The following is a 22164-nucleotide window of genomic DNA, read 5'->3' on the forward strand; positions in this document are numbered from 1 at the left end:
GTTTGTACATCCTGCGAAGAATTGTTTTAGGGATATATTTTATTCTTCATATATTTCGTTCCTTATAGGCTTGTCCCTAATTATCTTCCTTTGTTAAACGATCCGGAACTTGTTTATTTGACACTATCAGCGCTTACCAGTGAGTTTTACATTGGGTAAACAAAATACAATAACGAAAAGAAAACGTCAATACTATACTGAATAGAAATTTCATTAACCTAAAAAGTCAGTGATGGTGGTATATGTCAACTGCTCTTTTCCATATTTGAATTTGTAACAGGAAATCATTAAAGCAACAAATAATTGAAATATCTATCACAAATAAAACACAGGACTAATGACACGAACAATAGCCATTGCATAATATTCAATGGCAAAATAAATGTTATTGTGGTCTGAAGTATTCAAGCTAACAACGAATGACTCAGTCTGCGCCAATGTTTAACTTGAAGGTTAGTTAGATCCAAAACAACGTCTATGAAAATAACAACCTATGATCAATTATATTTTTTGTATTTGCTGTAAATAGTTTCACCCTCAAACTATTGTTACATGCAGCTTATTTAACAAAGTTGTTACATTTTATCAAAACATCAGGTGTGTGTTTGTGCTTATAAAGAAAACAAAATTTGCGTTTTGTTTTTACCTTTTCGTTTGTTTCATTTTTCTTTGTTCGATGCTCGGGAGAAAAAAAAGCAAGGTTAACATTACCAGCGCAATCACTTAACACATGAGTAAATAAATGGATGAACATCAATGAATAAAGTACCAATGAATGGACAAATTATTGAATCCTAAAGCAAAAACAATGAATGGCAGAGAAAAGCTATATTATGACAGCTTACACATTCTAGGAAACAAATACTCATCCTTATAAAGGGGAGTCGCGGTAGTGCAGTTGGTAGAGGGTTGAACTCGTGCTCGAAGAAACCAAGCAGCTAGCTCTGGCTGGCTGTCTTAATGTGTCCTTGGTAAAGGCATTTAGCTCCGATTTTCTGGGCATGCTTTAGTCAACATAAACAAAACTCTTCATTACAAATCAACAAGTGGCACTAAACAGTTTATTATTTAATGTCATTGCTGTAGAAGACAAGTTTGATTCTTATCTTTGCTACAGCTGGTCTGTTTTTGATTCGACAACCTAGATTTACTACGAGAACTGGCCTGCTGCCTATTGTCGCTTTATTCAACATTGTCAGACAGTCTGTTTCAAAGTACAAGATGCTAATGTTGTAGGAACAAAATTTGGTTATTCACCTTGTATAAATGTAATGGAATGTTTTCATTTGTCTAAATATAGAATGACAAATTTTCAGCTGTTGATTCTCATCTGCTAACAAAGAACACTTCTTATTGTCACACTCTGGAATTCAACATCTATGAAACATGTTTGACCCTCCTTGGTATCCGTCCGTCTACGGGAAACGATGGTGTAGCTCCAGAGTAAGTTGTTGTTTCTCCTTCTTTCTAGCTCTCTTTTCAACTTACTTTATGTTATGGTCTTCCTCTGCTCTTTGAACGCCCTTTCTGACAGCAAGACGCCAGGTGAAACGGTCATTAGCACAGCTCTCACAGGCCTGGTAGACACTCAGTTTGGACTTCTCAATGAGGATGGGGTTGTTCCAGACCCTCTGGTTAAGTGTGGTCATCACTGCTGATGCATTGGCAATCTTGTCGCTCACCTGTCTATATACTGGTGCAAAGGGTCAGCCATTAGGTGTTGGCACAGCCGCGGTCGGTCGGCTGGGTGTTATTCCTAGCAGTCTTGGGGGCTTGTAGTGATCTGGGGCTAGGTATAGCCTTGTATGCCATGAGGGCTTTCCTCTTTGCACTGGTCACGGGCTCCACTTCCTCCATGTTGGTCTCATACCAATCGGCATTTTTTGCATTCCTTCTTCCTGTAAGCAGTGATAGCTGAATTGTACACAGAGTCTCGGAGGTGGGACCACTTGGAGTCGATGGGGTCATCAGGTGACCGCTTCATGCAGTTTGCTGATGAACTGCTGTGTTTTCTCTGAGTCGCTTGGGCGGCAGGTGTTGATGCGTGGGCGACTCTTCTTCTTGGCGTGGTGCAGCTTCTTGGGTATTATTCGCACCTTGCTGGCCACGAGGGAATGGTCCGTGTAGCAGTCAGCACTATAGTAGCTGGGGGTGAGGAGGACACTGGCCAGTTCCGCACGCCTGGTGATGACAAGGTCTAGCTGGTACCAGTGGCGTGAACGTGGGTGTCTCTGTGACACCTGGTAGATCTCTTTGCATTTGAAGAAAGTGTTGGTCATATATAGGATGTGGGAGCAGCACATTTCCAGCAGTCGCTGACCATCCTCGTTGATATTTCCCCTTCTGTGAGAGCTGAGACATGCATACCAAGCCTAGTGGCCAGCTTCCTCTCTAGCATTGAAGTCCCCTAGTAAAAAGAGTCCTTCGGTGTTGGGGATTCTGGATAATGCCTGATCCAGAGCCTCAAAGTACTTGTCTTTCTCCTCCAGGATGGAGCTGAGGGTTGGTGAGTACACGCTGAACATGGTGACCTGGCCTGAGGATGTTGACAGCCGGAGGGCATAGATTCTCTCAGGACTTGATGACAACGGTTCAGTGAAGGGGACTAGCGTGTTCTTTAAGGCAAAGCATACACCGTGCTGCCTAGGTTTATCCGAGAGCTTCCCTTGCCAAAAGAACGTGTAAGTGGCTTCTATGATTGTGCCGCTGTCATCCAGTCGGGTTTCTGGAGGCAGGCAATGTCGATATTCAGTCGGGAGAGTTCTACTGAAAAATTGTTAAAGCTACGTTAAATTTCAAAATCACATCGCTTGTTTATACTTGCCATGTGCATGTAGTCAAAATGAACCTCCAGAAACAACCGTTACATGCTCTACACTGAAATGCCCACTTCTCCAACAGACCAATCAGAAGGCGTAATGCATATCGTACTCATATAGTATGCCACGCCGAAGACAAAAGAAGCCGATACAATATGTTCCTGCTTTGACAAAAATCGAACGTTTTTGTGTCTTGGGGTGTGTTTTTTTCGAGTTCATATAAACAGCAAGACCACCTTAACTAAGGGAGGTAATGTGTCGTTACGCTTGTGATCGGAACATCTCATGGACATCTCAATGAAGGTGAGAAATAACCTCCAGAGTTGTTGCAGTAACACATATTAATTAACAGGTTTATTGATTCTCCACCCCTACCAACTCACCCCGGTAGAGTACACCACTTGCGTTTCAACAGTGAAGACCAAAAATTTATAATAATAATAATAATAATAATAATAATAATAATAATTTTAATTTCTGGTCAACCTTGGTTTGACCAATTTATTTAATATGAATGTTTAATAAGCCTTTGAAAAATATACTTCGCAGAGTGGTAGATTGTTATATTAGACCTTACCTGGACACATATCTGTATGGCATTGCTGAGAAGATGAGTTATTTCCAATGCAGTCCCTTCCGTGAGGATGGCCATTCAGAAACATACACTGTCTGCTTCTAAACTGAATACCGCCGCCGCAGGTTTTGGAACAGGCCGTAAAAGCAGTCCATGCTGACCACGTACCGTCCACTGATCATTAATAAAATACGTTATGACGTACAATAAATGAGTACTGATTGCTTAAATTTGTAATTACTTCATTTCAAATTAAGATTATTTATTCACCAAAAATATTTTCAGTATAATATTCTTCAGGATTAAAAAGAAATTATATTAATCATGTATCGTGAAATTAAATTCTATTATATAACATGGATAAAAATAACAATTACAGAAAGTTCACAAGTAATCAAGCATTTTGAAGCATATGTTGGCATTGCGATTTGGTTGAGCTTTGAAATATTTTAAACATGCGATGTATTAATTTCATGATTCACAACATAACATCTACAACTTGATCAGCTGATAAGGTTTCTTTAAAATTTATTTTCTGCTTTAACAATAAATGTGTCAATTCATAAATATATATATATATATATATATATATATATATATATATATATATATATATATATATATATATATATATATATATATATATATATATATATATATATATCTGTGTGTGTGTGTGGGTATGTGTGTGTGTGTGTGTGTGTGTGTGTGTGTGTGTGTGTGTGTTCGTGAGTACTACTGCATATTTCGAATCTTCGTTAAGACTGGAATGTTTACCAGAGGAAATCTGTTGAATAGGACAGTTATACAAGTATTTATATTGATAAATTAAGACTAGAATCCTAAAGCATTTCCATGTTATAATTTGTTTTATTTATTTTCTTGTGACATAATAAAAAATCCACTAACCAGGGCACGGCCCGGTATTGCACGGTTCCGAGGTGACGTTAGCACCAAAACATGCCGCTCCATGAGGGGCTGCTGGATCGTTAAATAGACAGCTCCTGTTCCTTGTATGCGTACCATTACCGCATGACACAGAACACGTGGAATATGTGCCCCAATTAGACCATTTTCCATCAACTAAAGTAAACATGGATAATTAAAAAATAGAAGTATCGACATAAATGTGAAACTTATTTTCAAAACGTTTTGGCATGAAGCCTGTAGAGGTCTTTTCTATTTAAAACGACATGTCATACAAGTCATGTTGGCATTCGGTATCGCCTATTTCAGCCAAAGTTTTCATTTTTGAGAATTGTATTATCCATTCCGTTAAAAGAACAATTAGTCGCATCATTTATTACATGTCGATCAATATTTATCGGGACTTTATTGCAGAAATTCCCCAGAGACATAAATACGAATTTTTGACCAGGCAAGCCAAGAGGTGTGATTCTATGTAAAATGGATTGAACGACGCGCTATGATGTCACAGTGAATATTGCAAAATAATTGAAGTACCCCTGTACTGGTAATGACAATGATAAGTCCCGGCATCTTGACCCAATTTAGTGCCAGTTTGCCATTTACAAAATGTATTGCAATCAATGAATTTCGTCTGGAAATTGTGTGATGGCAACTAAGGATTGCGACCATCGTGATAAGGTATATACTGATTTTATCAACATTAAATTAGTCAACACGGTGAATTGCTTGTAAGTTATTGTTCTTCTATTAATATAGTTATGAAGAGATTGTGAAAAAACAACAAAATCAAAATCCCCGATTATAGTATAATTTCTCGTAACCCATCTGGTTCATTTGCTTCATAATATTTAGTTATAACTTCATGTACAGTTTACCTCTCAATCGCGTGAGTTGATCAAACATCCATTAAAAATAATAAATTATTGGAAACATAGAGTTTACGGTCCATCCATTAGTATGTTTGTTCTCTTATTTACTTGGACATCGTTCTGTATTACAAGATATCGACTGTTTGGCATCACCAGGACACGGTTTTCCAACCGGCGCTGTCGGATCATAATGACACACTCTAGTTCTTGATTGTGTTCCGTTTTCACAGGACTTGCTACATGAAGACCAGGCCTCCCATGCATTCCAAATACCATCCTCTAGAAATATAAAATATTTTGGAAAGTTAAGCGAATAAGTAGCTTTCCAAGTATTTACCCATAATGCAATCCACTGTAATATTTATACATAAAAATGAGGATAGCAGTTCACTCAGAACGTCAACTACCTTTTCCGTTGTAAATTAACTTCAAATGTAAATAGTAGCTATTTTGGAACTTCTTCTTTACCTGCTGTTGTTATTACGTACCACGAAAGTCATTAATGTCACATCAATCAGATTACGCACCGTCACTAATAGCAACATAAGATGTTATTTTCAACGTGAAAACATACATACATACATACATACACAGAGTACGCTCTTCCAAAAGAGAAATACGTACGCGAGACAAATATAACTTTTCGTAGAAGAGGTTTCTTTATAAATATACCGTTTAAATTATGACACTTGATAAGACTCTGCTACTACTACTATTACTACTACTAATGATAATAATAATAATAATAATAATAATAATAATAGTTCATGGGGAAAGCGGAAGATATACCATTTGATTTACGGACGAGAAAACTGAAGGCAGGACCTATTTTGTGTACCAGCTGTTCAACTTATCACTATCTGATTCCAATGGTAGGGTTATAATGTGAAAGATAGTAAATGTCTTTGTCAATTTTCGATAAGCTTACCCCTTTTCCAGGACATTTTGCGTGTTTCGTCTAGGGCAATTAATTCGGCACGTTTTTTGTGTTTCTTTTGTTTGTTTTGTTTTGTTTGTTTCTTTTCCCTAGCAATGATCCTGGCCTAGATCAGGATATTAGTGTCCGTGTTTTCGACCAGAGCAATGAGCCTGGCCAATATTAGGATATTACTCTTCAGCTGATTCCTCAATAATAATTCCAGGAGCAGAATTTTCCGAAAGGATCAGAATACAGCATACACTTATGACCTCGAAAATCATCGTGCAATGTCAATTTCCTATTTCTGTCTTAATGTTGTTGATTTGTATTCATATGTCAATTGAATCGCTATCTTTTCAGTGCAAAATTTGCTAACACTTTTTGTACAATGGATTGACAAGTCAGTTGTAGCTAGAAGTATCAATTCATATGAGACTATATTGCTTCAAGTAGATTTTATCATATAGTACTGCCAGACGACGAAGCTAACACTAAACGAAGAATTGGTATATAGAAAATTAGATAGATAATGCGTATTTTTTCATGATTATAGTTTGTAAACGTAATTTAGTTCATACCATTTTAAATATTAACTTTCTCTTTCGTTAGTTTGCATATTAAACAAGATTTAATTCCTGTATTATGGGTGTAAAATTCATTCATAGTTTTTTAAGGCTGACTATGCTTTTATCTAAGTAAACATCACATGATCTGACTTCAGGATATCAATTCTTGAAAGACCAGGTTGACCTAATTCTTGAATGGTCATTATTAAAATAGCTGATCATTATTACGAGTTGACATTATTCTAAAATCACATACGTTTTAGTTATCTATAAAAGAGATGAATTACAGAAAATTAGGCATTCCTGCAATTATCAATAGTCTCAGAGAAGTAATATTTATTTGTGTTTTAATCGAGACGATTAGATGATTAGACTATAAGTTATTGTTAACTTAATGTTTCTTTAACCATGTTGATACTACAAATAATTTTCGTTTTATCAAATAAATATCACACAATCACGAGACTGTAAATTCATTTTATGTGGTTTTCTTGCGTCACGATAGATTGGTTTATCAAACCGTTTCTATAAGCCTTATATATTTTTTAGGCCAACTTAGAATACACAGAGAATTTTTTATACTAAAAACCTACGGAGGGTCCATTTTACGGAACTAAATAGTCTCGTGCAGCATCATCCCAACACCGATTCCTTGTTATCCAACACATAATAACCAATAATCTAATAAAGTTATAAACGAATACGTAAATACAAATTGTAATAAATAAACACTATGCGTGTTTATAATTGTGTTTGTGGCTTTGTGTGTGTAGATACTGACAACGAACAGTGCAACATTATGTTGTATTTAGATTATGCGCTTTAGACACTCAGTGATGATATGTCAAAGTCAGACAACAAATATAAATATTACCAATAATAAACAAAATAAAGCGCAGAAATTAAACACGTACACCTGACGTTCTCTAATGGAAGTATTATTTCAAAATGTTTCATATTGCGCCTATTGGGTCTGGATTCAGGCCAGTTTTGTATTGCAATCTAACAAAGACTCAATGAGAGCAAACTTCACTTGGGTTTGTTTTGCCCTGTTCGTGATTACTTGTTTTGTTGCATCTATATTACTCAATGGTTGATATAAAAAGCTCAGAAACAATAATTTGGAATAATAGCAAATTCAGACAACAACATTTTCTGACAATATTATTGTGATACATCTAATGAATCTTAGCACACTCCAGGCCACTGCCACATTAGAGACCACAGGCACATCAAAACACTCAATACTGAAACTTATTTGAAAGACCACTGAACTTCAGTTGGAACATCTTTTTTTATTTTGATTTTTGAAAGAACTTGAATGATTATTGTGGACTTATTTGACAGCACTCTAAGTTTCTTTTAAATTTTTACTTTTTTTATTCTCGGGAAAGAGATAGTTTGTTGAATTGTACAAAACCTGTTAGTTTTTGCTCGTTTATATTACTTAGCTGAAGACCATAGAGTCGTTACAATAAATTATGCGGCTAGTCCGGGATAAGAATTTCTCTAAAATATTTCAGAAAACTTCATTTTGAAATTGAAATTCACTTAATTTTGTAATTTTCGAAGTCCCAGGTATTCTTTCACATATTTGAGAAATCAATAGTGATAGTAACACGCTTCGAAAATGTCATCTGACACGGAGAACGTTATTTAAATCCTACCTTTTAAGAGGATCAATTACTCCATTTAGGCAGACAATGTAATTTCTCTGCTTTAACGAAGCAAAAAATAAAGCATAGTTTGGTCCAATGTTTTGGTGATAAACAATCGCTTGGATGAAAGTGCTTTGGGTTCGATTCGCAAATCTCTACATGGGTTTGACAAGAAAGTAATAGAACTAAAATTAAAACACAAGACGGAAATGGCATTAACATAACGTCACCTTCAGAAAGAACAAAAAATAAACTAAAGCAGCTACAAAAAAGAATAAAGATAATTGCTGTTGCAGTTGCAGAAAAAGAAAAGAGAGAGAGAGCGACAAATGAAGCAAGAAAAGAAGGAAGAATTGTAGTTGCAGAAAGGTGAAAGAGACTATTGCAATTGAAGAATGGTGAAAGAGATAAACAGAAACATAAAATAGGCTAATACAAATGCAAAGATAAAAAGAAGGGTATGAAATACAGAGGCAATAAGATAGATAAAATGAAGAAAGGGAATTTTAATTTATGTTAACATAATTAGAGCTGCCAAGTGGAAAACACTCGCCCCTTTGTAAACAGCAGATCATTTATTATGTTTCCAGAAATGTTAGGTTATTATCCATTTTAAAGACAAAGAAATAGATAAATAGTTTCTTCATTAAAACAACAATTGCCGAAATATGACATAGTGAGGAGATCCATTATTACAAGATGTTCTTACTGGCAAAGCTGGTGAGGTCTATATTTCTTTGTCAATACAACAACTTGCTGATCATGATTTGGTTAAGGAAGGTGTCTTGAAGGGTTATAATCTGGTACCTGGGACATATCGACAAAGGTTTAAGAGCTGTAAAAATGAAACTGGACAGACCAGCGTAGAATTTGCAAGACAAAAGCCAAGAACGTTGATCAAGACTAGGATAACCTCAGACAATTAATATTATCTGAAGGGTTCAAGAACCTCATACACAGACAAGTTAAAACTTTGATGATCAAATGGTAGAAATTTGAGGAAATGCTGCTCGTACAGCTGACAATTATTCATTGACTCTTTTACTTTTGTCAGTAAGTCTTCCCCTAACAGTTTACATGTAAAACAATAATCAGTTTCTGTCTCATAGAAGCACTACCAGATATTAATATGGAACACCATTTAGGAATCAAGGGTTTGATAAGACTGATCATAAATGTTTATCTCTTCCTAAGTACACTATCTCTGCAAGAAGAAAGTGAGCTTTATTTCTGATTACTACAGACTGAAAAGTAAACAAACAGAATCAAGACGGAGCTATTCATAATGATCTTATTTCTAAGAGGTTAAGACCACGGCCTTGTGTTAAAAGCAATGGATTTGTTAGATCAAACCAAATCGTGATTTGTATTATGCAGAATAATGAAAGATTCGTGTCGAAAGATTCTATAACACATTTTAGTGATTCTGCTAATCATATCCCTATTAGAATTGTAAGGGACACATGAACTTCTCAGTCTTTAATCAACAGGTACTTTGCCTTTCCCTGGGACTTTTTCCACTTAAAGTGTTCTTATTCAGGAAGTAGATTGCGATTTTAATATTGGTTTTCGTGTACGTTTGTCATTAGACTTAGTTTCAGGACCCCTGAAAGTCAAAATAATGTAGTCTTTATCCATCGAGGTTATTCATTTACTACTAAGCAATAACCTAGCTGGAAGAAGGGTTGTGGTTAATCCACTTCTAACTGACAAGCCAAGCTTGGATCAAAACGTCGATCCTATATAAAATGAATTCCCTGATTAGCATGTGCAGTTATTAGACCTATGGCAACAAATGATTGACCTTTATCAGGAACTTACTTTTAACGGGCACATGTATTGATCAGGCTTTGAATGAGATCACCTTTGCTAAACGTATGGATCAGTCAAGAGGTATTGATTACTTTGATATATTTTTTCCTCTCATTATCTCCATTATAATCAGGATGACTACGGCAATAACTCATTGTCGAACAAGGGCAAGATCATGAGATTTCCCGGTTGTTTCAGAGGGCTATTAACGAAACGGAAGTCACAGAAGTAACTGTTTGTTATTAGTAAATTTGGGGTCCTTATAAGGGAATGGAAACCATCTGAAGTACTCGCTGGTGACGCGTGGTCAGTGATATATCAAATTGCTGTTCCTAAGACGTATTAACAGAATATTCTTAGTGTAGTACATGAAACTCCTTTGGCGGGTCATTCAGGGGTCAGTAACATATCATAAGATCTTAATTCATTTTTATTGACCTAAAATTTAAAGTGATGTTTGTAAATACAGTACGTCTTGTCACGATTGTGAAATGGCAAGAGCCTTTAGCACATCGCCATATTAGAGGTCACTGGTACGTTAGAGACTACAGCCACATCAACACAGTATTAGAATTTATTTGAAACAGTACTGAAAATCAATTACATTTGGACTTAAAAATAGCATGGCTTTTAAAGTGTTGGTATCAGCAGCTTGATATGCCAATACTAATGTTGTATCAAATTGTGATCCACCCATGGCGCATAAATACGCATATATAAACATTCTTACAAAGGTGTTGTCAATTCTAGGCCTATGGATCAATGATAAACGTTAAAAAGTATTAATAATCCACGTTTTCTAAATGGATTTAATATGGTACACAATTTCATAGCAATCCTTTCTACTTTCCGTTTCCCCCTCCCCTCTTATGCATAAGGGACAAAATACGCAGAAAGCTGGAGTATGAGACAAAGAATTTGAGCTGGATGAAAACCATAAAACTTGAACTTATTTCAAGTAAATTACAAGAAAATGATTCGTTATAACGGTATGTGTACACTTTCCTTGAGATTTATCTACAGTGTTTATATGATCAATGTTACACAATTGAAAGATCCTGCGACACTGTACGGGACATTTTGGATTACGAGGCACACATACTATTATTTAATGCTTTGTTGTTGTTTGTTAAACCTATCAGAACGTTGTAAAACTCGGTTATTATCAATTAAGTATGTCCAAAGGCATCTCTTTCTGTTTACTATAGTAGCAAAATACTGGCAAAATTTCATGAAAATACGAGCGTAGAGGAATTTCATTTGTCATACGATGATGTATGTGGACCTAAGTAACATGATAATTGTCAAGCCAAACCCACCAAAGAGAGAGGGAGAGAGAGAGAGAGAGAGAGATAGAGAGAGAGAATTTTATAGTCGGTAGTTATGCCAACTAAAGCAGGATAGTGTCTTTGATCAACTGTTAATATATTAAAATATTTTAATTACCTCTTCGTGGGTTTTCGTTTTGCTTATTTTCAATTCCACACTGATTTTCTTGCGCAGGCATGGAATGGTTAAATATTCAGTATTCAAGACTCTAACCATGTGTTTGTAGCGCTCAACATTATTTATTAAAGCCATCTTTCAAGTTTAAATAATGAATGCGTCTTATATTGATTTAATGAATGTGAATAAACATAAAGCTCAAAAAAGAAACCAATCAAATTATCAATATGCAAAGATGACTGTCAATAGCCACAAAAGGTACAGAACTACATTTTGTAGCTGACATACTCAGCAGGAATATGAGGAGTACATTCACGCAGTGCAGTTGCCTGTAATCAATCTTAACTCCTTTCAAATGGCAAACATGTGAATTTGTATGTGATATAAACTATATATATATATATATATATATATATATATATATATATATATATATATATATATATATATATATATATATATATACACATATATATATAATATAATATAATATATATACATATATATATATATATATATATATATATATATATATATATATATATATATATATATATATATATATATATATATATATATATATATATATATATACATATATATACATATATATATACATTAAGACGGATCATTTCAATTCACAAATACTCACTTGTACAGGGGTTGGTTCGACAGTTTTGCTGTACTGTGTCCTGTCCAGTGCAATTAATGCCATGTGGAACACCAGGTGGGAAATAACATTTTCTGCGTTGATACTGGACTCCCGTTCCACAACTCTTCGTGCATGGGGACCATTCTGACCAGGCATCCCATACACCGTCAACTAGAAAATATATGACAAGACTCTGAACCATATATATAAAAGAAAGAGATTATGTTCGTTTAGAAATGTCACTAATATAATACTATTGATTTCCGTTTACGTGTAATGTCTTTTATATTTATATCTATTTTGTATATCTATGCGCAACTCCATGTAGTACTTAACTCAACAGTCCTACAGCTGTTCGATACTTGATGGAACTAAGGTACAGGTTTCCAGATTAGTATATCGATATGGGATTTCATCTTAGAACTTAACAGGCGCGACCCTGTCAGTGTGCATCTTACAGCATGCCTCAATCTGACCTTAATTTACTTGTTTAATAGAACTTGAATCAGCAGAACCTACCTGGATAATACTTGGGATTGCAGGTTTGAATCTGTCTTGCTGCTCCGCTACAGTTGTTGCCTTGAGGGACTCCACTAGGAAAGTAGCAGCTGCGGCCCCTTGATTGTGTTCCATTACCGCATGTCTGAGAGCAAGCCGTCCAGTTGGACCATTCTTGCCATAATCCGTCGACTACACGTAATTATATCAATCAATTGATTTTAGTGTAAAAATGTTAACAGCTTAATATCGTTTCATACACTCTCGCACAGAGCAAATATGATAGCCTCAAATTATGTCCAAAGAAAGAAAATTTGAATCAGAAAGGAATAACAATTTTAATCGTTAATAATAATAATAATAATAATAATAATAATAATATAAAAAGACATGACAATATTGTACAAATCTCATTCCAAAATAAGTACAGTATACATCATTATTCAAATTCATTTATAAGTTTTATATCTGCTGAAGATTTGTACAATATTCCTTGTGAAAAAATGTAATGCAGAAATAAAAAAATGCATTTGATGATTTTATATTCTTGACGAATAGTGTAAAATGAACAATGCAAAGACAAAACGATGCTTTCACATGATAATTTTAGAGGGAGTAACTATTAACTAAAAGCTGGATTACATGTAATAATTGAACGCTTTGGAAAGTTTACATATATATAAATTTTAAGTGACGTGCCCACTAAATCGGTTTTTCCGCCACCAGGTAAATTCGTGAGCTTTATCGTGGCTCACCTGCATCTCTTACTATCCGTGCTTGTTACTCACTCTTGCAGAGATATAACTGTACATAACACTAAAGCAGTGTAATGAGAACTTTTTTAAAAGAACAGGGATCCCTGTCACATGTGACTACGTGGATTGTTTTCGTAAATGATGTGAATTTGCACACACCACAAATAAGATACAGTCTCGGAAACATACCATGGGTGTATAGCTATGTTACAAGTTAGGTATGTCATTCCTTGATACCAAGCGATGAAAACTAAATGACGAAATCACCATTTAACGCTTTTGGACATCATGTCATTAAAAATCAACTTACGATCTACACACGTTAGCATAATGAACTAGTGCATCAAGACCGATCTTGGTGGAATTCCGTATTGGTAGGAAAAACTTGTAATTTCTCTCTCACAAATGTTTTGCCCGGAGACATTGATGCACGCTCAATAATGGGCGCCCAACGATAACGTGTTGGTTGTCTAGGAGTTTCAATCCGTTTCGAGACTGTAAACATACCGACGGACAATACCTGGTCAGTAGCATGACCTTGCCGACCTTCTCACTATCTATGTAAATACAGATATGGAACAAACTTGTTTCCGCATGGCTCCAAACGTTCCAATTGTCAAATCTTTATTTAGTAACCGTCACAATCTTTTCTTGTATTGCTTTAGCTTGATTTCAACTAATCACACTCTTGACTTAATTGTTAATTGCACTTATGACAAATGAAAGTCTTGCTACATATTAGAGGCTTCATTAACAATTCTTGTGCATATCGATGTCCGAATAATCGTTCAACAATAGATTATCCATGATGTATATTGAATGTCGGACTCGCTGTTTCACCAACAGCGCAGCAACAGATCCACAAAATTCTTTACCAGGATCAGCTTGTTATAATCGTGGCAATGTTAGTATTCCACTTGCATAAATGCGTTCGAGTGCATCAGGAACACTTGCCTAATCTTTTGACCTAACGGCTCTGTTTTTTGTGTCTGCTTGTCGTTCACGGTCGTTCACGGCCTTGTTGATTATGTACATGATGATGTGGGGACAAAAACTAATCAGCCTGATGAACCTCATTATGCGTATGCACGTCAGTCTAACCACGCCAAAATAATTTTGGCACTGTTCGGGCACCTCCATGAGTGATTTGTGCCACGCTTGGTAACTTTACGAAGGCTTCCTCACCTTTCCAATACGCACGCAGACTGTAGTATATTTTGATAATGTCCGGCTTTTGTGTTCTTTTTTATTTGTATTGCTGTTTTTTTCTTCTTTTAACTAGTGGACTTTAAGAACCTTAGCCTGATACAACAAATATGGTTTTCATACCTCCACTTATTATCCTTCTTGCCTTTTGTTCTCCTAGCGTAGCATTACTTGCATTCAAGTCATGGATGAGATCCACTCAGCACTTTGTCCTACACATATATCTTTTTATTCTTGGTATGCAAGGTCATGTTGGTAAAGTCGTATATCAAGCAATGTTCAGGTCCCTGCAATTGTATCAGGGGATATGTTTTTCGCCAGAGAATTTACTCCGCGGTGTTCCAGGAAACTTTGTTAATGCAATAGCGATATAACTGCCTGTTGTTCTTTCAAACCTGGACACTGAACGTCCACGGCAATTCCTAATTGAACTGAGAGTTCCAATGAATTGTATTTTTAAATGGTATCAAGAAAAGAAACTTCACAGATGTCTTCAGAAAGTCGATGCTATGAAAAGGTTTACCGTCATTGACTTTTCCGCCCAAGCAGCATCTAAACCATTCAAGTATGATTGATGTATTTCCAATCTCAGTTCATGCGCTAATTCTTTGACATGCTGGATCAGGACAAACTCAACTGTTGCTTTAATATGATTTTAAGATCTTTGACGTAGGATTCATTGAGCCTTAATGTATAGTAGGCTGATGATCAAACGTATTATAATGTTTTCAAAGACTTTGAGTAGAGCTCAGTGACAAAGCATCATTGAGTGGCAATGCCACCACCATCTATTTCGTTTTCACTATCTAAGAAGCACATGTCATTGACAATTTAGGTGCAAGTGAACACGATTTTGTTGTGACTGTTGAGCAACAAGCCCCATCAAATATTTCCAATGGGTCAACACGAAACATCTGCGTGATCTATTTGATCAGTAACAACAGTAACGTATGTTGGCATCCGTTAGTCTCGAGAGACTATGGAAGTGTACCCATGAGAGATGTCCCAGTTCGTGGTTGTGCAGCGCCGGCTGCGGATATGCAGCCAACACGCGAGTGGCAGCCCTTGCTGCACTTGCTGCACTTAAAAGTTGAGACTAGTGTGGGTTGGAGCTGCTTATTCTTCCTGCGTTCACTTTTCATAAGCTAGCACGCGTAGCTTGTCCTCGCCGGCTTTCAGACCAGTGATAAGAGCATGCCGCTAGCTGAACCTGCCTTGAACTAGCTCTTTGCAGTTGTTGACATCGATGTTAAGGGCTTTTATGTCGCGCTTGCAGACATCCTTGAAGCGGAGATGTGGCCGTCCGATCGACTTTTTGCCGGAGGCAAGTTTCTAATATAGAATGTCTTTGGGGATCCGTCCCTCATCCATCCGACATAAAAGGCCCAGCCATCTTTTGCGACATTCGCGGAGGAGTGTGACCATTCTGGGAATCTAGGCACGTTCAATTACTACGTTGTTTGTTACTCGATCGCTTCAGGTGATCCATAGTGTACATCGGAGGCATCACATGTGATAGCCGCTAGGTCTTTTCCCTTGTAAGGGGTAGAGAGTCCACGTTTCACTGGCGTACATCAGAGTGTTTAGCACACAGGCACGTACACGGCGATCTTAGTGTTCAGGGTCAGCATGCTGTTGTTCCACACTCTCTGCTACAGCCTGGAGAGAGTTCATGATGCCTTTCCAATCCGCTTCTTGAGCTTGGCATCGAGAGAGGTTGTTGGGGAGGGTAGAGCCGAGGTGCATGAACTGTTGATGATTATGCTTGGGGGTTTCCGTCCTGGGCCATCACGTTTGTTCTCTGTCGGTTGATGGTTAGCCCAAACGCATCGCATGCTTTTGCAAACCGATCCATCAGGCGCTGTAACTATGCTTTTGTGTGAGTGGCGAGAGCAGAATCGTCTGCGCAATAAAAGGATGTCCCTGATGGTTGCTTCACGCACTTTGCTCTGTACCTTCAGTCGTGCCAGGTTAAACAGTCTGCCGTCTGATTGCGGGTAGATCACTTCTGTGAAGTCCCAAAGGCGTGCTTGAGCAGGACAGCGAAGAAGATGTCGCAGAGCATGGGGATAAGGACGCAGCCTTGTTTTACTCCCCTCCGGATGTCAAGGGGACAGACGTTGAGCCATCGTACTGCACTGTGTCTTTCATGTCATCGTACAACTACTGGATCATGCTTAGCAGCTTTGTAATTTCCAGTTCGACACATTAAATAGGTCAAATATTTTAAACATCATTCTTCATTGGAAATGAAAGAAAAATGAAAACACTTTTTTTGGCTTTTTATCACATCTTGTGACAATATGAAGTATATAATAGCCATTGTTACTATTTTGGAATGGCTGAGGATATTCCGTCTGGGTAAAACTTGGACCAACTAACTCTAATTAATTTTAACGCTAAATTTCGGGAATTTGTTTGCAGTAAACTTTACCGTAACAGCGGATTTTAGTTTACGCATATTGATGCACAATAAATATTACCAATTTAGAGTTTGGAGACTTTCTTCACAATTCACCTCTGATGGATTAGAAGTTTTCAATGTGATTACATTATGAGTATCGGATACCTGTGTATTCATGTCACGTCTTACAGACGAGAATCATCTACCACTCAACAAAGGGACATATTGACGATCGAATGCGTGTAGAAAATACATGCAATTTTTGGGACATATCACATCGTCAGAGCTTCAGCAGGAGAAATCCCCAGAATCTCTGGCAATTTAAGTGTTAACTTGGCACAATTTCAACGATTGGACTGCAAAGAAAACTTGCTCTTGAAATACGTTTTGGTTGCTTGACGCTCACTTATAGGGGGAGGGTTGGGCACGAGAAGTGGGAGGAGGGCGGCGTAATTAACCCAAACTATGTTTTATTTGTATTTACGCCTCCGTTTATAACTCTGGTAGATTTTAGTGATCATTTATTGATTATTTGTGAGTCGGAGATTAAAAGAGCAGATTTCATAATGTACATATTATGACCGCATTGATTCTTCTCGCAAAATAGACCCTCCCTAACTTCTTTGCATATAGAATTCTCTCTTTAATTTTTAAGAATACGTCTTTGGAAAATTGAGATAGGAATAATTCTCTTATTGTGTATTTTGGTTGTGTTTTGGCGCGAAGTACTAACATTTAGCTTGGAATGGCTAAATACTGATTCAAACAAATGTGAAACAAGCAAAACCACGCAAGTGTCCAATATCAGAGTTTCGTAAGGTGTAGTCAATAGGTCACTAGAGAAATTTTACTGTAGAATTTGCGAGTTTAAGAACACTTCATTTAACAACGACTGTTGTTTGAGGTCCTTGTAAAATGGTTAGATTTATTTCAAGCCATATATTTGGGGTGTGGTAGGGACTTATGAAACTGGTATAGACACTGCCATGCATTCGAAGTGCCCGCATTATTCCTTTTGGGGGTAGTGGGACAAACATAAAGTGGACAGCTATTACGTTCCACATAACGATATACATCAGGGTTCACGATCTGCAGACTTTCGAGGATCTTGTTTACTTACCTCCTGTATGTCCGCTTGGCAATACTGGGTTTGATGTCGACAAAATTGCTGTAAAATATTTAGATGTTGCGTGAATACGACCTTCTCCCCTTCGACAAACGTTTAAACGTATTAAATATACAGCGATCAACATAAGACTTGGAAATCCGATAGACTTTACTCAATACATTCCACTATTATTAATAATGTTACACTTTATTATAAAACTAGACTGCAAATAATCCAGCTATGCAAACGTTTGTACTTGCATACAATGTAACAGTATAAGCTTGATCTATATTATCGTTATGGTTTTCGATAGTTTCTCTTACTATAACATGACTTCACGTAACAGTGATTGACACTTTAATGGAATCCTACGATACGCCTAATGCTGGGATACACTTATAATAGAAATGTACTGAGAAGTGCATTGCGTGAATATTTGGATAAGTAAGAAACAAGAAAGATATGATTTGAAGTATTCAATGATTGTTTTATCAATGCTTCATTATTTTTCCGTGTAACATAATGTTCAGCACAAAAACCACACAAAAATATCAACATTAAAGACTCCTTTAATCGATAATTGTCAATATGTAATGCATCGTATGCTGCCACAGATGAAAAACTGATTATCTATGCTATAGTTTCACACTGAAAAGAAAACAAGTTAAGGTTAAGGAAGTCATGTAAATGATTTCTTTAGGCAAATAATTGACATAATTTGATTAGAAATTTACAAACATGAAAGCATAAATAAACTATTAATAAAAGAAGTGTGAAGGCTGCTAGAGGTTTGTGTATTGATTGTAGTGTGAAGGCTACTAGAGGTTTGTGTACTTAGTGTAGTGTGAAGGTTGCTAGAGGTTTGTATATTTATTGTAGTGTGAAGGCTACTAGACGTTTGTGTATTTATTGTAGTGTGAAGGCTAATAGAGGTTTGTGTATTTATTGTATGCTATTAAATCGTCGCAGCACGGATTTTATCCCTTAATATCGATATTTAATATCATTATCTCCTTGCCCACTCTTTTGTTTACATCAAGGATTTATATAAGGACATGCCTATATAATATACATGGGGTCCATTTAAAGAATAGTAACACAAGGTAGCGTTTAAAGTTCCTTCAACGCATTGAACATACGTATCTAACATCGGTTTGATTGAAAGTACTCTAAAAGAGAGGAAGAGGTTTCATCATCTGTTGTTGGCATACATTCTTTACCTTGTGTCCAATAAAATCAGTTGTTGTTATACATTTCTTACCTTGTGTCCAATAAAATCAGTTGTTGGCATATATTCCTTACCTTGTTTCCAATACAATCAGTTGTTGGCGTACATTCCGTACCTTGTATCCACTAAAATATGTCGCTGTCATACATTCCTTACCTTGTGCCCAATACAATATGTTGTTGGCATACATTTCTTACCTTATGTCCAATAAAATCAGTTGTTCCTCGGGTTTGAATCAGAGTTGAAAATTAAATTTGTTTTGAATTTCAGATAATGAATGTAAAATTCACTTGCTTGGCCAAAGGAATCCAAATTAGTCTGATAAATTTGTCTGGTGCCTTGTCAATTTATATGTGAATTACACATGTAAGTAAAACATAAAGGTAAAGAAGTTTGCATTTAAAATATTGTATTTACTACACATCTTTCTTAAGCATTGAGAAAAGACAAAACGATGGAGTTATGCGTTATCACAGAGTGCATCTTTCCAGGCAGTCTGAATACCCTTTAGGTTTAAAATACTTCAAATTTTCTAGCACGGTGGAATATTTTCATTCTGTCTTCATTTCTAGAGTGTATAGGTAAAGTATATTGCTGTCGCTAATGTTTGGAATGTGTTTACTTCATCATTTAAGTTTAAATGACAAAAAGACTTTGACATTTATTACAAACATGACGTAAAATAAAGGATTTTTTATGCTCTGGATTGAATGAAACATGAATGTTATATAGTTTAACTCTTGTGCAATTCATGATAAGGAATGAATGTATTGCAGATGGTGCAAATACGTCTACTGTATGGGAATCAAATAAAATCCGTATCCGAAATAAACGTTTACATCACGTTTACATCACGCAAACAGCATCCATACGCAGATCAGGTGCAATTCAGTCATAATTCACACAGTTCCCTACCGTACATACATACATACCTACATACATACCTACATACCTACATACATACATACATACATGCATTCATACATACATACATACATACATACATAAATACATACATACATACATACATTCATACATACATACATACATACATACATACATACATACATACATACATACATACATGCATACATGCATGCATTCATACATACATACATACATACATACATACATACATACTCAACACGAGTGGACAATAAAGCCTACCATCACAGGGTACTGCGTTACATTCTTGTATGTCGTAACTATGGCCCTCGCAATCAGAATTCACGTTAGTGTTGCACGTTCTATTTCTTGTCTGGAAACCGCCACCGCAACTGTGTGAGCAAGCCGACCACGACGACCAAGGAATCCATGCTTAAAAATATTCTAGGAATATAATCTATATTTCATGATTTCTCATGATTCTACCACCGTCACGTTAACAGAGATAAAAATGAGCATATGATAATAGTAATTTTTTCACCATCTTTGCATTTAACAGTTTATCAGTAAATATCTGACAGTTCTTTCTAATGCAAAAGTTACACTAAAATCATCGACTGATTCATAATTGCCCTTGTGCAACCGTTCCTCGCTAAAGGACACATACAACTAGTCCATCTATATTATAATCTACTTGAAGAATCTGACAATTCATACATACTGCATATAATCCCAACTAAAATCATGATGGCTTCTAATTTTTCATGCATGTGGAAACGTTATTTTCCTTTTTTTATTAGCAGAACAAATTCTATACTTGTTTGCATGAGTAGATGCCGGAAAGACAATCTCTCACATTTACAATTTCTTTATCTTTTCATCATTAGCTATATGTATCAACGTCTTGATCTTTTCCAAAATTGTACTCCGCAGAGAAAATGATCGACTTTTTACAATTTCGTCATAACATAAAAATCGCATTGTCAGCCGTTATACCAAGGTATTCTACTTTGTATCTGTCTGATTTATCTGTAACATGAATACAATGCGGTTTTACAGTCATTATAGTCTTTCCGTCGTGTCCACAAGGACCAGCCTTCAATCAAACAAACTGTCCACATTCTTTGTGCAACAAACATTGGTATTTATTGTTTAAAGGATAACACTTGTTTGATATCATATTCATACTATGGGCAAGATCTATTATATGTTATAGATAGGTTCCATAATAAGTTCTTCCAATGTATATTCAACGTGTTGTTCATATGTAACACATTTGGCAACATAAGTATAATATTTGTAAATAGAATGACTACTCAGAATATACTTGTTTTAGGTTATGCCATAGGTAATCATCAGAGGGATCAAATGGGCATGATCACGTCAAGATAATTTTATCAATCAAACGTCAGTACATCAGTGCCAAAATTTGCTATTCCAGTTTGACCCGGATTTATTTTGTTATTGGGAGATACTAATCTAAAAGCTACTTTCTGTTGACAAAAGATGGTCTTTGGAAGAATATGAAATTTGTCCTCAGTTGTTTCCCAAACTTGTCGCTTCTCAAAATTAACGTCTGAAAAAATTTCTTTAACTATCTGCCTTGAAATCTATACTTACTGTATTTATGATGAATAAAGAAACATCTAAATAAGACCTACCGGAGCAGGATTTCAGAGTACAATTATCATTCTCGTAGTATGGACCATCACAGTCTGATAACACTCCTGATTCGCATGACCTTCCTCTGGCTCTCTGTCCGTCGCCGCATGTTCTTGAACATGCTGACCATGGTGACCAAGGATTCCATACTGGTAAGAAACAGAGACAAATAC

The 22164-nt window shown here is 36.2% G+C and overlaps 1 protein-coding gene across 1 annotated transcript in view; it reads right to left on the reverse strand.

Moving 5' to 3' along the window:
* The window catches only part of LOC149799668 (properdin-like), a 63314-nt gene that overhangs the window by 20576 nt on the left and 20574 nt on the right, over nucleotides 1-22164 (reverse strand). Inside the window, exons 5-12 of the mRNA XM_089958250.1 lie at nucleotides 21991-22140; nucleotides 20612-20761; nucleotides 18229-18276; nucleotides 12765-12935; nucleotides 12246-12416; nucleotides 5301-5471; nucleotides 4303-4476; nucleotides 3397-3567 (exon numbers count right to left, since the gene is read on the reverse strand). Of these exons, the coding sequence (XP_089814376.1) occupies nucleotides 3397-3567; nucleotides 4303-4476; nucleotides 5301-5471; nucleotides 12246-12416; nucleotides 12765-12935; nucleotides 18229-18276; nucleotides 20612-20761; nucleotides 21991-22140 (1206 nt within the window). The remainder of the gene's footprint in view (nucleotides 1-3396; nucleotides 3568-4302; nucleotides 4477-5300; nucleotides 5472-12245; nucleotides 12417-12764; nucleotides 12936-18228; nucleotides 18277-20611; nucleotides 20762-21990; nucleotides 22141-22164) is intronic.

Source organism: Sinohyriopsis cumingii, chromosome 5 (genome assembly GCF_028554795.1).
Source record: "Sinohyriopsis cumingii isolate HCF-2022 chromosome 5, ASM2855479v2, whole genome shotgun sequence".
Lineage (NCBI taxonomy): Eukaryota > Metazoa > Mollusca > Bivalvia > Unionida > Unionidae > Sinohyriopsis > Sinohyriopsis cumingii.